Source organism: Cylas formicarius, unplaced genomic scaffold, assembly GCF_029955315.1.
Source record: "Cylas formicarius isolate icCylForm1 unplaced genomic scaffold, icCylForm1.1 PGA_scaffold_7__23_contigs__length_41026272, whole genome shotgun sequence".
NCBI lineage: Eukaryota > Metazoa > Arthropoda > Insecta > Coleoptera > Brentidae > Cylas > Cylas formicarius.
Window position 1 is genome coordinate 13,212,806 of NW_026844352.1, and position 21,483 is coordinate 13,234,288.

General features: G+C 34.4%; 1 protein-coding gene across 4 annotated transcripts; it reads left to right on the plus strand.

Annotated features, from left to right (window-relative positions):
• Window positions 1-386: 386 nt before the first annotated feature.
• On the plus strand, window positions 387-20,443 carry LOC132705207 (E3 ubiquitin-protein ligase SH3RF3). 4 transcript variants are annotated; one of them, XM_060675666.1, is made up of 10 exons: window positions 387-1,456; window positions 1,941-2,055; window positions 3,402-3,637; window positions 3,699-3,986; window positions 4,045-4,167; window positions 6,302-6,463; window positions 7,688-8,063; window positions 13,026-13,192; window positions 17,115-17,237; window positions 19,787-20,443. In XM_060675666.1, exons 1-10 carry the CDS (start codon window positions 1,032-1,034, stop codon window positions 20,073-20,075), a joined length of 2,304 nt encoding a protein of 767 aa, XP_060531649.1. In that variant the 5' UTR covers window positions 387-1,031; the 3' UTR covers window positions 20,076-20,443. The 4 variants fall into 4 exon arrangements, with proteins under 4 accessions (XP_060531649.1, XP_060531650.1, XP_060531648.1 ...); XM_060675665.1 differs by having other exon boundaries at window positions 388-1,456; window positions 6,239-6,463; XM_060675668.1 differs by having other exon boundaries at window positions 388-1,456; window positions 6,239-6,463; window positions 7,688-7,826.
• The last annotated feature ends 1,040 nt before the right edge of the window (window positions 20,444-21,483 follow it).

The window sequence follows — 21,483 nt, forward strand, 5'->3', positions numbered from 1 at the left end:
TGACTGGAACCTTCGGCACTGTATTAACACACAATAACGCGTTTTACCACAAATCGAAACTGAATTTTATGTACTCGACTCGCGTTTCGCCAACCAAGTTGGCATCTTCAGGAGAAGATAAAAAAAACTGATTTGTTATCTTCTCCTGAAGATGCCAACTTGGTTGGCGAAACGCGCGTCGAGTACGTAAAATTGAGTTTCGGTTTGTGGTAAAACGCGTTATTGTGTGTTAGATAAACTGAGTCAATCATAATCTCGCAGTAGAGAATTAATTTTTAGATGCCGTGTAATTTTAAAGTAAATATATGTAGAAGCCGCAGACGTTCTTGTCAGCATAATCTACCCTAAACTGTTACTGACCTGGTAACTGGCAACTCAGTGTGTTAGAGGAGAGAGAGAAAATACTGTTCACACTCTTCTGTGATCGGACAAATTCTAAATCTGTGGCAAATAGACGCGTTCCTTTTAGTTAGTTTCCAAGTATGGAAGAATTATATACTGAGTCGTAGTCTCCGAAAACACTGTTCATCTCTCTTAGCTTCTACATCTGCTTTTAGGTACATAAAGTGACTGCAAAAAGCAGTCACTACTCTTTTCTAATAAATTGGACCGCTATAAAAGTTCTACCAATGAATTTTATTCTATGATCTTCGGCGCACTGTGTGTGATCTTTGGTATTGCAAGTAAAGAAGTTGATGGGATAATTTGTTTGCAAAATTTGTTAATTTGCTCGGAATGAGTTGCTGAACTTTACATAACTGGTGCACCATTTTCAGGGGTAGTGTTTTTTAACATGAAAAACAAAATTTTCAATTTGAGTTATCACCACACCCAAACGAATTTCCAGGAAAATGACTGTTCCTTTTTTGTTTCAACCGGAAGTGAATGTCGATTTTTAATAAACAGTTGATGTGTTTTAAAATGTCTCCGTAATAACCTTATATAAGTTATTTATCTATGTGCTTAATGTTAATTCAAAGAATATTCGGATAGTGTTTGATTTTTGTCTTGTATGAAAGTTTATCCTGAAAATGGATGAGGGAACTCTAAATGATTTGCTAGAGTGTTCTGTTTGCTTAGAACGTTTGGATACATCTAGTAAAGTGTTACCGTGCCAGCATACATTTTGTCGTAAATGTTTGGAAGAGATAGTGCAAAAACACAAGGAACTGAGGTGCCCAGAATGTAGAATTTTGGTGAATTTAAAGGTAGATGAGTTGCCTCCTAATGTACTCCTAATGAGAATCTTGGAGGGAATGAAAAATTCCGGCCCAAAAAAGATTTTAAGGTCACATAGGGGTTTAGGAAATCAACAATTATCTAATGTTCATCAGCTTCATAAATATCAGCAGAGTGCTCTCGAACAAAAAAGTAATAATAAGCATTCTACTCAACAGACCATACCTCATCAGCCTTATGCCAAAGCTGTTTACGATTATGTATCGAAAGAAGTAGGGTAAGTTTTTAGCTTTTAGATAAAGATGAATAAGTTTTAAAATTTTAGTTTTGCTTTTTACATCTGATTACTCTCAGAAAAAAATGTAGGGATTGCTTAGTAGGTTTACTCTTTTACACAGTTAAACAAGTAAATTAGTTGTGCATTACTCTGCATTATTTACAAGGAGAATAAAAATATGAGAATTGCAATATGTTAAATCTCATTTGGCAAATCAAATGTATACATGTTTGCAATGCTTTGTAAAATTTGAGCTTAAATAGTTGTTAAAAATAACATGCGCAAATTAAAAATTAAAGGGATATACCATAAGGACCAAAAAATATACCCACATTTTTAATATTTTTAAAAATCCTATTCAATGGCATTAATTGATACACATAAAATGGCTAGAAACCTACAGACATAAATAATTATTTGTAAATGATGACCTTCCCACTCATTTGATGATAGAATATTTTCAACATTGTATATTTTTTTGCAGCGATTTGTCTTTTAAAAAGGGAGATATAATTATTTTGAAAAAGAGAATAGATAGCCATTGGTGCCAGGGGGAATGCGGTGGGAAACAAGGAGTATTTCCGCTAAGTTATGTCCAGGTAAGTCTTAAACACGTCAGCACTATTTAAGTGTAAAATTAGTTTTAAAAATATTGTTTATAGTTTAATAAGAGGACTGCTATGAATATTAATAAAAAAATCAGGATACATTTTTTCGTATTGGACGGCAGATTACATTAGTAATAAAATTTTGTATTTATGTCTGAATGTGTTTTAAAATTTTAAAAGGTGATCAATTTGTTTTGAAATGAAAATTATATTAGCCAGATTTTCTTATTGTGAGTGGCTTGCTGTAAAAAATTTCAGAAATTCTTCTCAAATATTTGCACTTCACTTTAATTAAATATACAGGAATATCGGCGATCTGTTATGGAAAACTAGATATAGGAAATATTTGAAAATTTTGAACTATACCATAGTCTGCCGCTGACCACATGGCGGCAAAAACATTGCGGCACTACCGGTTAAAGTGCTAGTGAGTGCTAGCTTGCTTATTTTAAATAGTGTGAAATTAGAGAGTGTCCCGTAGCTGAATTCCATCCTGTTTGAGATATTTCTATATATATATATATATATATATATATATATATATATATATATATATATATATATCTTTACTATATGGAATCCTTTAAAATTTAAATTAAAAAACTTAATATGTAGAAAATCGCTTCTTCAACGACTGTAGTTAGTAATTGCGTTAACAATTAATACAGGGTACTGAAAGACAAATATCGTCGAAAACAATAAAAAAAAAGAAAACCACTTAATTTTATAATTTCGCCTTGCAGCAAACGTAAAAAGTAATAGTGTACCGCCCTGTTATGCTGTTTATTATTTTATGTTTTCCTGATATCTTTATAATCGTTTGGATTTTTATAATCTTCTGTAGTTAACAATAAACCTACTTAAACTCAAAAAAGTTTTTTTGTGATCATATGTTTATGGGATCCATAATAAATAATAATTTAATTGTAAAGGTATCAGAAATAAAAGAAATACATAACAGGGAGTTAAATCATCCCGAAAAAAAAAGGAATTATTATAGAAAACATCTGGTCTGAATCCGGTCCGATTTGAAATTTTGACTCTGTTGACATTCCTGAAAAAACTAAGCTTTGAAATCAAATTAATTGCTGCATTTTTTTTGTTGAAAAAGTTGCAATGCGAAAGTGTTTACAAAATCGACATATTAAGGTAGAAGCAACTTTTTAAAGTTTTTCGATTTTCCCTCATAGCTCAGAAACTATAGGTGCTATTTAAAAATTGATTATACCCATTCTCAAGTATTAAAAAAATAGGTCACCTAAAGTCAATCGAAAATAGGACACCGTGTACGTAAATGTTTTGGTACTTTTGTATTTTGTTCGTTATATGATTTTTAGGTAATTACTCCGGTTCCTAGTCATATTCCGCAGTGCAAGGCACTATACGATTTTAAAATGGCAAACGATGACGAAGATGGGTGTTTATCCTTCAGTAAGGGTAATGTTATCAACGTAATTAGAAGGGTGGATGAAAACTGGGCTGAAGGAAAGCTAAAAGGAAGAATTGGAATTTTCCCTTTAGCCTTTGTCGAAATGAATAATTTGGCACGTTCATTAATGAAACTATCAACCAAGTATGTATATGGATATGTTTAGCCATTTCTCAAAAATCGTGGCATCTTAAAATAATTTCAGCGTCCAGCCAGGTCCTTCAAAAGTGGCCCCACCAACTCCCACCAGCGAAGAGAGTACACCTCTAATCCCAACTGATCACTCAGTCACTTGTGTTACCCATACAGACACAAAAAATGTTCATCAAACTGCAGACCCTGCATTTGATTCAATTCCTAACAATTGCTCTAGTGGTTCGTCAGCCACAACACCCAATGTTTCTTCAAGTAACACTTCCTCTACATCAAGTACGGCTCCATCGTCACCTGCTTCACCTCCACCGAGAGCTCGTCAATTATCACCAAGAGCAAAGTGTGTTTCAGTATTTTTGCTTAATTTTTAGAATAAACTATATGTTTTTATTTATAAGGAAACAAGATGCGAAACTTTCCGGCAAAACCGCATTGCATTTTAATATGGATGGTCGTCCTCATCACCATAATAAAGAAAAGAGACATAGTTTAACCAACCCGACGATGGTGCAGCAAAATAGGTATATTATAGTTGTATTTTGCACGGAAAATAAACTCAGGTTTCCCAGGTTTTCCATTTGATAAAATCTGCTGGCTTTGTATACTATCTACACATAAAAGTAATGTTGTTGCTGTATTGTAAACAGTTTTTTTTTATGAAAACGTTTTTACTTCTCATTCAAATGCAACACTGTTAATAAAAGAAAAAAAAGTGGAATGATTAGGGCCATGCATGCTGAAACCGAGACCTAAACAGAGGTGGTATTTATATTTAGCTAAAATCTGCCAAATACAGGTCATACAAACAAGGTCTTTGGCATATAAACAAGGTAAAATTAGATTAAATCTAATATAGGAACTGTAAATACCATAAAAAAGTGATCTTCACTTCACTTTGCATCAATTTCTTTTTAAGGGACTTTTTACACCTAAGTCGTTATTTCCCTAGAAATTTAAGGCGTCTGGGCATATTTTGGGAAAAAAATGTCATACCCAAACTAACCGAAACTGGCGAATTGATGAACTGCCAGGGGCCATGTTGATTGTTGAACACTGCAAGGTCTTGTTGTTTGAAGGCGACTTTTAAGATGTTTCCCGCATACGTGTATTGCTTGTTCCTCATCATTTTTGATGTTTGATTCAAAAGCGTCTGTATTATTAGCATATCTGAGGCCTCTATATATGGTTATAAGGTTGACATATGTAAATGGGTCTAGAATTACATATGAATCACCATAGAACAAACTTGTCCATAACATTTAAGCATGTAGAGATAGTAACGGCTAAATATTGAAATTGTCACTTGTAATGCATAGAACTTTTGACAAGAGATTCTTGCATTATTTTGAGAAGTAATTTTATATTACAGATAATTAAAATGAATCCCGATCTAAATTTGTTAGACCAAAAACAAACTTAGAATTGAAAAGGGCTCTTCTTAGTTCATCAATGCTATGATAACTCTAGACATTTGTAACAGATGACTCTGGCATTCCCCTGCCCAGATAGAAATCATGTTGCCGAACCCATGTATAGTAAATAGTATAAAAAATAGTAAATTAAAGCAACTATTATAATTTTTGTATTTAGCCACGACACCCTTAATTTCAATTAAATTGTTTTTTTTATTAATATCTTTGCAATCCAACACATGAAATACAGATAAAAGAGTGAAATGTAGCATTACTTCTTATTTCATTTTTTGTGATGTTTCTATTTTTGAATAAAATTTAAGCAATTTTTTCGGTTTAATATTTAGTCACTACTTTAGATTTATTCGAAGAAATTAAAAACGTCGGGACCTACATTAATAGACTTGATAGACGTTGCTCTGTGATTGCAAATAAAGAATATTGACCAAATATTAACTGTACTGACTCATTATCTATTGTTTGCAATAAAAGAAAGTTGCTTTAATTTTGTGGCAATTATAAAAAGTTGCTTTAATTTATTCCAATACTGTAGCTATTAGATAAATAGAGGCCCTGTATATGCTGATAATACAGGAACTTATGAAACTATGAAAAATAAAAATAGATAAGGTTCATTTAACATGCGCATGCGTGAGATTTAACTTAGGGTTTTTTATCAATGACCTTGTCGCATCCAACAACCAACCTGGCCGCTTACAGATGTTTGGATGCGGCATTTTAACGACAGTATTTTCTCAAAATATGTCCAGATCCCATCCGATCATTGCCACAAGGAGTTAAGAGTGTGAAGATTGTTGTTTAGAAAGCAAATAGCGCAAAGTCTTGGTTAGTGAGTGAAATTTAGAAGCATTTTTAGCAATTCTTACAGTAGTAGCGTCACTATATTATTTAACAGTATAACAATTTTAAAAGATTTTTATCGCATCTCCACTAATACAGTACCCTTGTTTTTTTCAATATTCAAACACATGGTCTTTTATATTTAGTAAACAAAGCCTGTTGCCACTTGGTTACTTTTAACAAACTTCAATCGATTTTTGTGCATTATGAATATCTTGGAATAATTCCAATTTGACTGTGAACCTAGAGTCTAAAGCCATAAAGTAAAATCAGTTTCCATTAACTTTTTTGTATTCCTGAGTACTTTTTTTAATTATAGTAACATGCATAGGCATTCCGCCGAAATTGTTGTGGATAGTAGCCAGACGCCGTCTGTTTCTAGCAACAGATGCGAAAGAGCCAAGAGAAATAGCGGTGGTTCCTTGGTTTCTTCCCTTACTGAAGTACAGCTCCCTACTGCTTTCATGGCTCTCTATCCCTATAAACCTCAAAAACCGGACGAACTTGAATTGAGAAAGGGAAGCTTTTATATGGTATCTGAAATGTAAGTATTCAAACTCTTTTTTTTGTATTAGTTTGCTTAGATTTAACAAGTTGGAATCACTTGTTATCACTGCTTATGACAATTTACCCTAAAATTAAAAGCGAACTACATCCAAGTAATGTAACCTTGGAGTTTTCAATGTTTATGGAAAACCTGTTTTTTTGTTTTCTTTTTTCAAAGAAAATGCCGTTTAAAAGAATCTTACCTCACCTTTCGTATTTTATCTTATAGATGTTTTTTCGTAGAATTAAGAAGCGTATAAAGGATATAATTTTAAGATATCTGTTGAAATTGTTTTTTTTTAATGGGACAGCCTGCATAAATTTATTTACTAGCACAAATATGAATGTTTACAACTTTTGTACTAGGCCTGTCCTATATTTAGAATAAGTCGCACTTAAATAATAAGATTGTCATTTTAAATCTCAGAAAGAGTAAATAAATAAGAACATATATTTGCTAGAAAAAGAGTATCACAAAAAGTTATTACAGAAAGTAAAAAAAAAAGGAAAATTAAAGGAATACAGATTAAGACATTAAAAAATGCACAGCACAATCTAATCAGTTAATTGATTATGAAAAGCATTCCAACAATTCGCGACCCGTTGGATGAACTACAAAACAGTCAATCAAAAATAAACTATCGGGGCTACTCAAAATCCGACCTAGCCAGTGCTTCTTTTAAGGCAAGACCATCCGCCGGGTAGCGCTCCGTTCACTTCGGAAAAATACCAAAGTGGGTTCCCACAATATTGCGAATGACAGCTTTATAACTGTTTAGGCTAGACGGATAAATAATAAATATTCCAAATATATTCCAAATATTCCAAACACCTAAAACACCTAGAGCATCGACCTCTTAAAGCTAAGGGCGCTGACATGTATGTTACATAGGTTTTAGAGTTTTCCATGGAATCTAAAAGTATATAGGGCATTCCACAGAAAAAAAAAACTTCGTATCTGGTTTGACTAGATGGGACAACTCTGTAATGTAACAAAAAATAAAGACAATCGAAGTTTGACAATTTCTTAGGATTTCAACTCTAATGGAAAATAGAATTCATAGTCTCCTATGGGCGCAACCCAGTTTTTAATTTTCATCCATTCTCCATCTACAGGCCATTGAGTTTGGGAAACCCTGAATTATTTGTAACATAGAAATTCAACTAACACAATTGGTTGAAAGACTGGTGAAACAGATTCTTTTATGTGTGTTTTTTTTAGCTGCCAAGACGGTTGGTATAAAGGTACTTCGAACAGAACCCAAAAATGTGGCGTATTCCCGGGCAATTATGTAACATTGGCCAGGGGAATACCCCCTTGCTCTTCTAAAGATAACCCGTCATCCGAAACGAAGCAGCCAGTAAGTTTCACACGTAGCGGTAAGGGTGGTGTTGCAATGTCTCGTCCCGCAGTCGTACCTCCCGAACTCCCTCCGCGTTCTGTCAGTCCTACCGCAGCTTCCAATGCGGTCGGTACTGTGCCACCTATTGTGCACGGGCAACAAGACGCTTTGGCGACCGCGGTGGTGCGCAGTGCCAGCGCCACCGTATGCGCAAATTCTAACGCGCAAACCCTAACACTGGCTAAATCCGATAAGGTTTGTTTTTGTTGTTTCGTCTTGCTTGGTACTAATGCTAACTTAAATCTTAACATGGTTTCGACTGACTTTAAATATCCGCTACGTTTCGAAATTTTACTTCCCAGGGAGATTTTCAGATTTTAGTTCCCGACAAATTTCTCTTGAAACCAAAAACCCGTTTTCTTAAAATCGGGGAATAGAAATGAAACAGGGAGACAAATTTCTCAATACTATTTCCACTAATGGAAGTCGACAATTTCGTGCCACCACCTATACTCCATTATTCTATGATTTTGATAGTAAACTGATCAAAAAAACGCGAATGGTTTTAATATACAAAGAGCACCCGGGGAAAACGATCTAAATCACGTTGGGCACGTTTTAAAATAAAACGGTTAGAGTATTTTGTTAACAACCAGACTGAAAGAAACTAATGTCTTTTTGCCTTTTCTATACAGTTTATTAATTTTTCTACAAAAAACAACAGCAAAAAGCAACCAAAAATATGAACAAATAAACTAAAACCAAAACATATTTTGTTTAAACAAACATAACCCCTGTGACTTCGCTTGTTTGTTGTTTTTGGATAGATGTAGTACACTGTCAAGATGATAGGCTATTATTAATATGTCAGCAGGAGGTTTCTCTTTCCTGAGGAGTGTCCTTGCTTCATAGATCTTGTAATGGATGTTTTACTTTTTGTAAGAAATAATCAGTAAAAAAATGGCTCCTATTGCTACCGATGGTCGACAACCTCAAATAGTAATTTTGATGTTTCTTCAGAGACGTTCTAAGATTGGTTATTGCATTTAGATTGGTTATTTGCAAATTGGGAATACTCTACGCTTATTAATGGTTGCTCTGGGGTTGCATGGTTGCTATCGGATCGTTAAGAGGTTTGGTATAGACGAAACAAAATTCGCATGCTGAACTCCCATTTGGTGTAATTTTTTTTTTCTACTCCCGTCTGTAAAATACCTAATTACCCACAGATCTAGCGTGCGGGAAGCGTCACTTTACCACGTCAGTTTCGTTTCCCATGAACCCAAGCCACTTCGGAAATTTCCGGGGATTTTACCGCACGGATTTGGGAGCAATCTTATGTTGTCTGAGATATTTCCCACGCTTTGAATCTTGACGTTTGTCAATTCTGACGGTCATGTCAGTGATTGTATTCGTGTTGTTTTGTGAAAATGGACCCAAAAACTAACGGTCGTAGAAAAAGTATAGTATGCAACACGTTCGGTAAACTTTTTAACACACTCACTCCAGGATTTTATTAGTCATTTAAATTCTAGACACACTAACATATGTTTGAATTAGAAACTAATAATAATCTTGCACTCATAGATATTCTTATTGGTCATTCAGTCATTCTGCTTACAGAAAACCTCCGCGCAGAGACCAATACCCCAATGCATTGTCACATCACTATCTGGCCCAAAAATCATGGGTTATAAACTGTCTTGTTTACGAGCCGTAAAACAATCTCAACCGAAGTCACTCAACCCAGAATTAAAACACCTTACATCTGCTCTAATAATTTACACATTAGAGATATTAAGCATTCCATCGCCACCACAACCTTACAAAGACAATGCTAAAGCAACCCCACACTCACCATTGTAGTCTGTCCTTACATTCAAGACATCAGTGACTACATATCAAAAGTTCTTAAAAAATATAACATTAAAACAATATTTACTACTTGTTTAAAAATCTCTCAACATCTGCGATCATTCAAAGACAAAATTGAATTTGAAATAACAGGAACTTACAGTGTTCTATGCATATGTCGCTAAGACTGCATTATAGAGACAGGACGAAAAATATCAACTAGGTTAAAAAAACAGGAAAGAGTTTTAAGATTGTGGCAAATCAACTGATCAGCATTGCCGAATACAATCACAAAACCGGAGATCAAATCTCATTCGATAAAACTAAAATTCTAGCGTGTAGTCAATTGTTCTACCAAAGAAAAATCCCAGAATCCATAGAAATCTATGAGCAATCTAACTTTCTCAATTAGCTCCTTTTTTCGATGTATAGAACTTTAAGTTGGCATTACTGTTCAAGATGACGACCGATTTAACAGCTGTCAAGTGATTTATTCTCAGTTTGGTTTGGCAATTCATCATGAATAGACTCACGCCTGAACAACGCTGGCAAATGGGCCCAAAACGAGGTTGCCGTTGTTCCCGATTTTCATAAGCGAATTTTATTTAGAGATGAAGCGCACTTCTGGTTGAATGGCTACGTCAACAAACAAAACTGCCGCATGTGGAGCCAAGCTAATCCTCAAGTATATGTCGAAACACCGTTACATACAGAAAAACTGACTGTTTGGTGCGCTTTATGGGCTGGTGGAATCATTGGTCCGTACTTCTTCAAAAACGATGATGGCCAGAACGTTACAGTCAATGGTGATCGGTATAGAGCTATGATTACTAACTCTTTCATTTCTGAATTGAATAACCATGATGTCCAGGAGATGTGGTTTCAACAAGACGGCGCAACATATCACACAGGTCGTGCCACAATCGATTTATTGAAAGACACGTTTGGTGACCGCCTAATTTCACGTTTTGGACCTGTGAATTGGCCTCCAAGAGCTTGTGATTTAACACTGCTAGACTACTTTCTGTGGGGCTATATAAAGTCATTGGTCTATGCGGATTAGCTACAAATGCTTGACCATTTGGAAGACAACATTCGCCGTGTTATTGCCGATATACGGCCACAAATGTTGGAAAAAGTTATCGAAAATTGGACATCCAGATTGGACTACATCCGCGCCAGCCGTGCCAGAAATCATATTTAAATGTAATGCCACAAGATTATCTTTCGGATAAATAAAAATTCATGTCAATCGAATAATCCATCTTTGTTTTATTGCAACTTAAAATTCTATACATTGAAAAAAAAACACCCCTTATAAGCAGGTACAGAATATAATACGAGTCAGTTTCAGTTCAGAAGATTTGTAAATAGTAAAAAAAACAACATGATTTCGTATATAACGGAAAATCCTTAGATATTACTGACGACACCCACACATTGTTGAATAAGAGCTTGCATGTTCTCTTAAGCGGCCTATACACATGCAGGCAAGTGTTAAGACTTGCCTGTACAAGTCGAGACACGCGAGTAAGAGCGAATGTGTATGAGTCAAAACTCAAGGCGCGTTCAGTTCCAAGCGCGGCTCGAAGCGAATCAGATTGTGTGATTTTTAGAGCAAGTGCGAAGGCCGACTTCATTTTTCGCACAGCAGCAGGCCTCACCCCACCAGGTGCTCCTCGAGGTTTACCTGAATAGTGTGTGGCCGCAATTCGTTTCGCACTTGCGCGCGGACTTGCTTGCATGAGTATAGCCCCCATTAGAAACTTGACAGTTATCCTTTTGAATAAGCACATCCCAATTAACATTTTTTGTTTTAAAACCCGAGAACCTATCAATTGTTTGCAAAACGTTTTAGTTATTCTTATAAAACCGCTATAACTCTTAAAGCAAATGGAGACCAAATTTTAATTGTAAATAAGAGGTTGTCGTTACCTTTATAAACCATAACTATTTTATAAAAGATTTCTATCGAATCGAGAAAACAACAATGACCGCCATGTCAATCAGGTTCACTTTTGAACATTGACGAAACTTTTATAATACTCAGCTAGGTGCCTTCCTAAAAAGTATTAACGTAACGGATGTCAAATGTCAATCATAACCTCACTGTTTGAATTATTTCTAAACATGCCTTTTAAAATTTTTCGAACTAAATATGTTTTAACAGGGTGCTGCTTTGTATCTCTAAACGAGTTAGAAACATTACCGGAATTTGATTGGAAACAATGCAAATGATATAATCCACAGCACGGCCTCCACTAGTATATTTTAACAACCTGTCAAAGCAGGGCTACATTTCGGAATTTTCCAATATAATTTGATGAAAGTCTACATTTTGGTCCATCTCTTTTAGGTTTTCTCTAGTTCTGGATGACTTATCTCCTGGTGCACTTTGAAAAATACAAGGTTTTTAGGAACGTTATAATATATATTTTAAAATAAAGTCACTGAAGGCAATATTATAAAACTTAAAATAATTTGGTATTTGTCGGACGTGTTACAAAACACCAGTGTATTTTTTTTTTAAATAAAACAAGCTGCGAAAAATGTTGGGATTTCATCCTATCCAAAATCGGCATTGATTATGGCCTTACTTTAGTATTGCGATTTTTGGCTATTTATTAATGCAATGAATTTCTCCCTGGGGAGAAAACTTTCCCCGTTTCTTAATAGATATTTTTTAAAAATACTGCATTTTAACATTTTAGGGAAACACGCCCGCTTTTGCCTATTTGTCCACAACTTTTCTATTCTCTCAAATTCAAGGATAGCGACCGCCGTCATCTATGGGTAAATCTTTTAATCTAGCACTTATGGGTTGGTTTTTTTCCAATTTAATATTGGCATATTTGTGTGTAGAAACTTATTCTAATAGGTTTACTATTTAAAAAAAATAAAAAAATATTATTAATCACAAATTAGTTATATGGTCCATACACCTTTGAAATTGAAACCAGTTTCCAAATGTTGAATTTTCCAAAAAAAGTATAAAAGCAAATTAGAGAAAAAATAATACCTAATCAACGTTTTATAGGCTTAATCCTTGTATATTGCAGATTATTGTACTAAACATTTTGATATAGCTCTCTAGAAGGTGATGATATAGGATTTGCCCATAGAGCGCCGCTAACGTGAAAGAAAAAAAAGTTTAATTGAAAAGCGCATTAAATGCAAAAAACGAAATTTTTGGCTTTACTATAAAGAGTTGTGAAGAGGTAAACAAAAATACTAATCTCAGAATACTGCGTTTTATTATTCTTTGGTATCAATGCTGTAAATTTTTTTTGTGTCAAAATAATTTCGCATTAGTTATTGACAATTTTGGACCCAAAAATTATTTTATATTTTTTAACATTATAGTCACGAGATCGAAAAGATAAGGGGACGGTAAGTCTCATGAGAAGACTGACAAGCATGAAGAGATCTAAATCACCACCACCCTCTTCTTACTCTATGGACAATCCCGTTTTTGAGGATACTTCCGTGACATCTTCCTCGGTTTCTTCCGTACAGCCGGTTCATGTCAGGTAATGTGATCTCCATTTTCATATCTCTTTGTCGTATTTTACAGTAATTAGCCGTTATTTCAGTATTTTAGTTTTAGGTTTTGCAAGAATCTTAATGTCCAAACTTTGACAGCATATTTTGCGTGTATGTTATTATTGAACGTCTTAAAAGTTTTCATTTTTTATCGCATCATTCCAGCATCAACGAACTATTTCTGATGTAAAAGATTTTCTATATTTAAATTGGTTATAGGAAATTAGAACTTATTTCGAAGGCTGTTAAATTTTTGACATTGGAATTCTAACTTCGTAAATATCGGCTTTGCGCCGAATGACCGTTATATAAACTCAATATTGTTGTCCCCAGTAACCACCGTGTGGCGCACTCATTGTATGTTCTGGTTTGAGTTCTTTTTTTTGTTAAGTTGGTACATCTGTTGCTGACATTTCCTCCAAATCTTAGCGTAATAGCAATACATTTGCAAAAGTTACGTAACAACACATCTATCTCTGTGAGATTTTTTAGAATTTTAAAAAAGGATTTAAATTTGCAACAATGAATGCGTATTAATTTGGCGTTAAAAACGCTACAAATGTTGAAACAGTGTTTCGGCAACGATTCTCTAAAGAAAAAAGTCGTTTGCCAGTTTCACGAGGGGTTCAAAAGTGGCAGTGCTGACGGTTTTCATGAATTACAATGGTGCAGTGCATCATGAATTTTTGCCAGATGGCCAAAGAGTATTATTTGGGCATTATGAGACGTTTGCATGAAGCAATTGGCCAAAGAAACCAGATTTGTAGGCAGAAAACTCTTGGATTTTGCACCACTATAAAGCACTGTCGCAACCTCATAATTAACAGCCTCCGAATTCACCTGATTTGGTTCCCTGTGATTTCTTCCTGTTCAATCAAGCCAAAAAACCACCACGGGGGACACAGAAAGTACTACAAACCGGATATAAAAATGTTTCGGTTATTGGATCAAGCTCTTGCATAAGTGTGTTGCAGTCGATGGGGATTACTTTGTAGGTGACAGTATAAATGTAGAGGAATAAACTTGTATTTTGAACTTTCTGAATAAATTCCGGGAATTTTTTGATCAATGTGAAATGTGCTCCAAAAAAGTGAAAGTCTTCATATACATTATGCAAAATGACGCGAAGGTACATCTATTAGCTAAAACAAAATATATTAATCATGTTCGCCCACAAATAGAAGAAAATGCAATCGCAAGTAAGTCAGAAAAAAATCAAGCTTATTGGCGTTCCACTGACGCTTAGTCCGGTGTCTCTTTAAAATAATAATAGTAATACTAACAATTGTTGATTACTAAAGTTAATTATCTACAAAAATCATCTACCAAATAATTAATGGAAAAAGTTTTTTTTCATTTTGTTTTCAGGTTTAACTTCATACTTTAACCAGGTTAAGCAACGTTAAAACTAATGGTCAAGGGTCTTTATTATTGTTCGCGGACGACGCAGCTGCGATCCATAATGATTAATTCTTTTCATAGTAAATTAAGTAATCAACTATGAGATACGTATCATTGGCGTAGCTACTGGCCTAAATCAGCTACAAAAAAATAACATATATTTCGTTATAGAAACCATAACTACTTCAATTCGTCTTCAATAAAATACTTAGGTTTTCATTTTGATCTACATTTAATATGAAAAAAGTATCTAAACGAAATAATTATGTAATAGCGACATTTTTGTGATTAGGCCAATGAGGGGATTCGTGCCTGATTCGCTGTTAACGGTGGCTTATCACTAAATTTTTTCCAAATGTTCCTATGATCCATTAATTTGGGATTTTTTTCCATAAGGAAACGACATTGGTTTGAATTGCAAGAATACTGCCAGTATACGAGGGTGAAGTGAAAAGTTTCCATAACGGTGTTCTAATGTGGTTATACCAGTTTTATGCTTGGATTCTTTAAGCTCCCCAAAATACTCTTAAATCTTTTCCGGCCAAGCCATTTTTTGAGGTTAGGAAATAGGTAATAATCGCTGTTGGCTAAGCCTGGAGAGTAGGAAGGTTATCGTGATGAAATAAATTTTTTCTTCGCCAAATGAGGTCTTATCCTTTTCAAGGTAATCGATGTATATAATTCCACTCGCTTCACAAAAAACCGTATCCATAACCTCGGTTGCCGATAAAATTATTTTAGCCTTCTTTGGAGTTGGTTCCCTTTTTACAACCTACTGTTTTTACTGTTTCTTATTTTCAGGAATGTATTGATGGAATCAAGTCTCATGAAATGCTTTTTTGTATCAGTTTTTGGTCGAGCATTTGCAAATGCGCCGCCCACCTTGCACAGAGCTTTTTTCCATGCTTAAATGGTTGTGCAAAATATTTCGCACACGTTTAGCAGACAACAAACAGGTCTCAGCTACCGCATGCACTGTCTCGGTCTTTCAACAATATTTGATGGATTTTCTCAATCATTTTTGAAGTTGTGACCTCACCGGACCGTCCTGAGCGAGGCTCGTCAGAGGTGCTCACACACCCCATTTTAAACTCAAAAACCCACTGCTTAATAGTTGAATCTATCTCTTCCTTTAATTTGTTTTGGTGTAAAACCTTTCAAATAGAAGTATTTGATAACGGCACGTTTTCCCAATTTTTCTATCTTCATGAAAACAACGGAAGCGTCTCGCGCAGTGTGGTCTTAAACGCAAAATAACGTCGCGATTAGGCTGAAACTGTACATACAAGCTCGGTATGAATGGTAATGTAGAACTCCGCACTAAAACGAGACCTAGTGGCGCCATCTCATGGTCAAAAATTTTCACCTCATTCTCGTAACTCACGGTTATAATACGCTTAGTAAAAATGATATAAAGTTAAAAGTCTAGTTAGAGCAACTGTCAAGTTACATAGCAGGACATCTTTATCTAGTCCATTTCTAGATGTCGTAAATTGACACAGGATTTTTGTGGCAGTTTTGAAATCTGCATCTAAAAATGGTAACAATATAGCTAAGACATACGGATCATTTGTGATTACGTCAAGTATAGTGACGTAACTGCACAACTGCTCTGACTGGAGTATACCTTTTATGACTCACTTTTACGGCTGTTATAGACGTCTCTTGTTTAATAACTACAAGTTAAATATAACCTAAAAAAACATTTATTTAAAAAAGGGTAGAAGAATATCTGGAATTTGATTTTCTGGCCTATGAATCAAAGAATCATCAATATTCTTTAAGATAGGTAACTTATGCGTTTTCGAGTCGTATGACCAAACGATTGCATAATGAATAAGTGGGACCTATGGATAGTAAATTTTGTTATAATAATGTTTGACATTATATTCCTGCAGTCAGTAGCAAACCACGTTCTCAGAATTAGATCGTGTCGCTAGCGACATTTTGGTAATCATTTGAGCACAAACTGTCAATTTGTGTCGCTCCTTTTTGAACGACATGGTGGTGGGACTGTCGCTGATGACACCACTTAGTTCTGAGAATGCGGCTATAGAAAAAACTGACACCATTTTTTCATTTTCTCATATTTTAATTTGCTTATTTTTTTGTGATTTCAATATTGTCTGATTTAATTCTCATTAGTTACGGTTATTTCTACAGCTTCGTTATGTTCACCGGTTGTGTGTTTTCTTATTTGTGTTGTATTTTTGTAGTTTTATAAACTTGTTGTCTACAAGAAATGGCATTGCCGACAATAAATTAATAAACAAATAAATAAATAACCTCTAAAACCCTGAAAAACTAACGATATTCCTTGAGGTTCAGGGAAAGTGGAGGACTTTTGCCTTTGTGTTTTCTTAAATGATGTTCCCTGTTTTGTTTTACGTGTAATGTTCGATGATACAATCTTTAGTGAGGTTATTGTGCCCATTTTAGTTTTGATTTTAATAAATATTTTTTAAAAAAGTTATTTTGGAAAAGTGAAATATAAATTTTATTTGACAGGTCCGGGTCATGTCCAAGTCAGTTGTTGCAAATTCAATCGCCTGATCACCACCGCTTGTTCGGTCCCGCATCACAAAGAATTAAACATAAAGAACGTCCAAACATTCTTAATTACAGTTCAAGGTGTGTGTGCTTTCTGTTCTGTTATTTGGGGCTTGCGGTGCGGCTTAATGCTTTCTAGCGCCTTCGCAGATAAATGATTTTGACCTTATTGACTGCAATAAAAAGAGGTACTACCTGCAGTTCTAAATTTATATTACTAGGGATATAGAACTGGCCAAAATGATTATTTCAACAAATAATAAGGGGGTAAAAATGCTTCCTTATATTGTTTTTTTTATTTCTATGTGAACATATTAGTGCATTGTGATTTTGTTAAATAAAAAATTCGTTATGTTTTGTTCTACTGCTAGACACTGTGTTTCATTAAAGAAAAAGCATTTACCTCTCTATGCCCGAGTAAATTATAAAAAACTGTTTATAATTCTTTTCTTAAAAGAGTACTTAACGTTGGTGCTGCTGCACTTGATTTGATTTGGCTAAGATACTCTTGACTTCTGTGAAAAGAATAGTGTCAAATTCCATTGCAAGAAGAAGCAAGTGAATTTGTGTGGTACATTATGTAGTCTGAAGGAACATTGTTTATGGCGAAACCGAAATAATCTCTGAAATTTAGTAATTCTAGGGTTTGCAAAGTTATGACACAAACCCATTGTAATTAATTTGGGCGAAGATAGCACATGGAATAATATCAGTATAATATATAAATGTAGATAAATACCAAATAACAGTGAAACAATATGTTAAAACATGTTTTGTTAAATTTTTGCATTTCATTAAATTAATTATAAATCTTCTATGCCAGTAAATCTTGTTCGAAAATGTTTATTCCGAAGCATTTCTCTATACCATGGAACGGGTAAAGGTGGTTTTACTGCTTTGAATAAACCAAAACCATTTATCTGTGTAACAGTTTTAATTAAATTTAATTAACAGTGACAACATTTGATATTTACTAAATGTTTACTGTGCAATAAGTTAGGTGCAAATTTGAATTCGTCAAGTCAATAATAGGTTATTGCTGTGGAGCATACGCATTAGTAAATGGGCTATTCGCGGTGTGCAGTATAATTAGCGTTTTAGGTTAAAAATCTGCATTCGCGGAATGTAGTAAATTTGGAAGTTATATGGAACGTGTTTAACAATCTCTGGAATTTTGTCTCTAAATTTATTGGTTATTGTATTAGTTGACCGGTGTGAAAGATTTTTGCACATATTTTATTTGATTAAAAATAAAACAAATCTCCTATACTCGAAGAGACCTGGTTTCACAAAACTTGAGTAGTGTGTTTCATTTGGCTAACATAAAAGCTTGATAAGAATAATAGTTGAAGAGGATGATGCTCTGCGAGCCTAGAAGGCTTAGTTGACTTTGTCTCTCCGTTCTTCTCTGTCTTCTTCAGTTGTTAATCCCTAGTTCATTTATGTCCTCATTTTAGGTCTGCCTCCCTCCCCTTCCTCCAATTCCACCCTCAAATATTTTTTTGGGTCATTTATTCCCTTTAATTCGCTCTATGTGTCTTCTCTCCATCTTAATCTATAACCCGTTGCTCTGCCTACAATGTAAGGTTGGTCAAATAGCTCTTGTAGCGCCTTATTGCTTCTTCTTTCCTGTCTATCACCAATTTTCTTTCCTTTAAAGATTTTGTGCAAACACTTTCTTTCCCAAACTGCTCGCTTTTGTTCGTTGTCTATGTTTCGCTTCCAAATGATACTATAGATCTCACAACTGTCTTGTAAAATTTTAGTTTTACTAGAGAGCAATTTGCTATTTATTAAGTACATTCCTAAATTTATATATACATTTTATGATGTATTAGTTCTGTTCTGCTTATATTGGGTTTTCCTACGACATATTCCAGGACGTAATTAAACAATGCAGAAGACAATGAGGCCACTTGTTTCACACCTTCTCTTACTTCAAAATTCTCAGTGATGGTTGCTATCTATTCCTAACGCCTTGAGTGTTATATATAGCTTATTTCTTATTATTACGTTGAAGATTATGAAAATTTGATCCACAATTTCTGTCTTTTTATCACTTCATTTTCCATTTTAGATATCAATAATTTCTTTATATATGAGGCAAAGATTTGGTAGTTGAAAGTATGGTGTAAAATTTGTTTTGTTTAAAAATTGCAAAATATTACGATACAATGTTCTAACCTGCTTCCTGTAATTTTTATATAAATCGAATATTAGTATTATATCCCTTTATTAAAAATCTTGACAGAAAATCAAAAATGATGTGCATGTGAAAAGGTATAACGGATTAAACTTAACTTTCTTGATCAAATAATACTGTCATAAAAATTCTGCATCACACTGAATACTTTAGAATTGATGAAGGGTCAGCGGCCGTGTTGGTTATTGAACGCCTCTGGGGCAATTGGTTGATAGCGAAATTTTAAATGACAGGTTTTATTGGTGGAAAATTCGAATTCACCGCGCATGCGCATATTGAATGAATTTTCTCAACATTTACTTCATGGTCGCTTCAAAAGTTTCTGAAAAATGAAAATGAAAAACATGCCTTTCCCTATAATTTTGTGATGGCCTGAATTTAGTTGTGTGTATAAGATTTGCTCCATTTAAGTATTTATTGACTTTAGGTCGGCCGAAAACCCAACGGGTAGCTCGGGATCTAGTCCCGATATGCATCGCCATAAAAAATCCAACTCTCTCGACGGTAACAAATCGACCAAGACGGGTGTGCAGTCAGTTAGGGAACGTTTCCGTTGCATAACCCCCTATCCCCCCAACAGTGAATACGAACTGGAGCTTCAGGTGAACGACATCATCTACGTCCACAAGAAAAGGGATGACGGTTGGTACAAAGGCACTCAACAAAGAACGGGCAAAACAGGCCTGTTCCCAGCCAGTTTTGTGGAAAGCTTTTAACGTTAGGTTTATTTTATTCATTCATTGTTTATCGAGATTCTAAATCACTATTTTAATTTTTCCGAACTAAGATTTGTTTTTAACTTACTAAGAAATTTATAACAATCGTAAATAATGATTTGTGGTTTTTCGAATAAAATCAAATTTTTGCTATAAATCGTTTATTATTTTAGAACGATGGTTTATGTGAATTGTCTGTTTGGTAAAAAACCAAGTTCAACAACAATACCTTAAATTATTTTTTTATTTTGATATACAGGGGTCGTATCATTAGGCATTTAGGATTAGCAGAAACCGAAAACAGTCACTAGTGAGTTCGTGAAACGCAATTTTTTGTGACGATAAATTATTGACATAATATATAACACTAAAACATTAATGTGCGGTTTTATTTCTTCAATTTTGTGGTATCTCGTGCAGCTGCTTTAAAAAAGCAATGCAAAACCTGTAATTCAAATGATTCTTTCGCACAGATTGATAACTTGATGGGAACTTTGCATAGTGGCTTCAAAATTAGTGGTTTGTGTGTGTGTGTGTAGTTCCGTAAAAGTCACGTGGAAACAACTCGACAATCCCAACTCTAAATTAAAAAAAATAAATCTGGTTGTAGCCGCTAGATCCAAAATTCACATAATATACAGGGTATTATTGAAATGACATTACATAATTTAATGAGTGAATCTCATGGTCGTGGGATAAGTGGCAAAAATGTTGCATTCATATGATTAAGTGGTCTAGTCAACTACTAAGCAACAAATTTAAACACCATTACTATACATATTTTAACTAGATATTAGAGGATGTGCCTAATGGTGATAATACAGGAATTTATAAATATGATTTTTAACCAGTGACCTTGGGGTATTTGACAACCAACATGGCCGCTGACAGATAGTGAATAATTTTTCAAATTAATTTTCATAGGCCACTGTAATATTATTTAAAAATTTTCTGGATTCCTCCTGCCAAGTTCAATTTATCAACAAACGACGCAGGAATCCAGATTTGTAACTAGTAGTAATAAGTTTGGATCCGGCATTTTTATGGAAATATTTTCTCAAGAAATTTCCAGATCCCATTAAATCTTTAGGCAAAGAGAAGTTAAGTGTGTGTTTAGAAAGAAAATGCCAATAGGAGATTGGTGGATCAAATGGAGATGCATGCGTGAAAGTGCATTCAAAAGTTATGTGGTTTAAACATTCAGCTACTAGAGATATAGAGGACCTGCCTATGTAGATAATTCAGGAAGTTAAGAAAGCAACTATGAAAAAAAAGTTTGAGAAGGGCCATCCGAGATTTAAAATCTCGTTTTTAGCCAATGACATTTAACATGCACTAATTTTCCATGACTTGCTTAGTTTTTAAAATACAGGGCCATTTTGGAAATCTGAAGTTTTGGGGCACCCTT

Bases quoted from the DNA above. Each gene is read 5' to 3' on its own strand.
- LOC132705207 (XM_060675665.1), top strand. From the start codon at position 1,032: ATGGATGAGGGAACTCTAAATGATTTGCTAGAGTGTTCTGTTTGCTTA. The intron at 3,638-3,698 runs GTATGTATATGG...AAATAATTTCAG, and splicing joins TTAATGAAACTATCAACCAA to CGTCCAGCCAGGTCCTTCAA. The intron at 13,193-17,114 runs GTAATGTGATCT...TTTATTTGACAG, and splicing joins GTACAGCCGGTTCATGTCAG to GTCCGGGTCATGTCCAAGTC.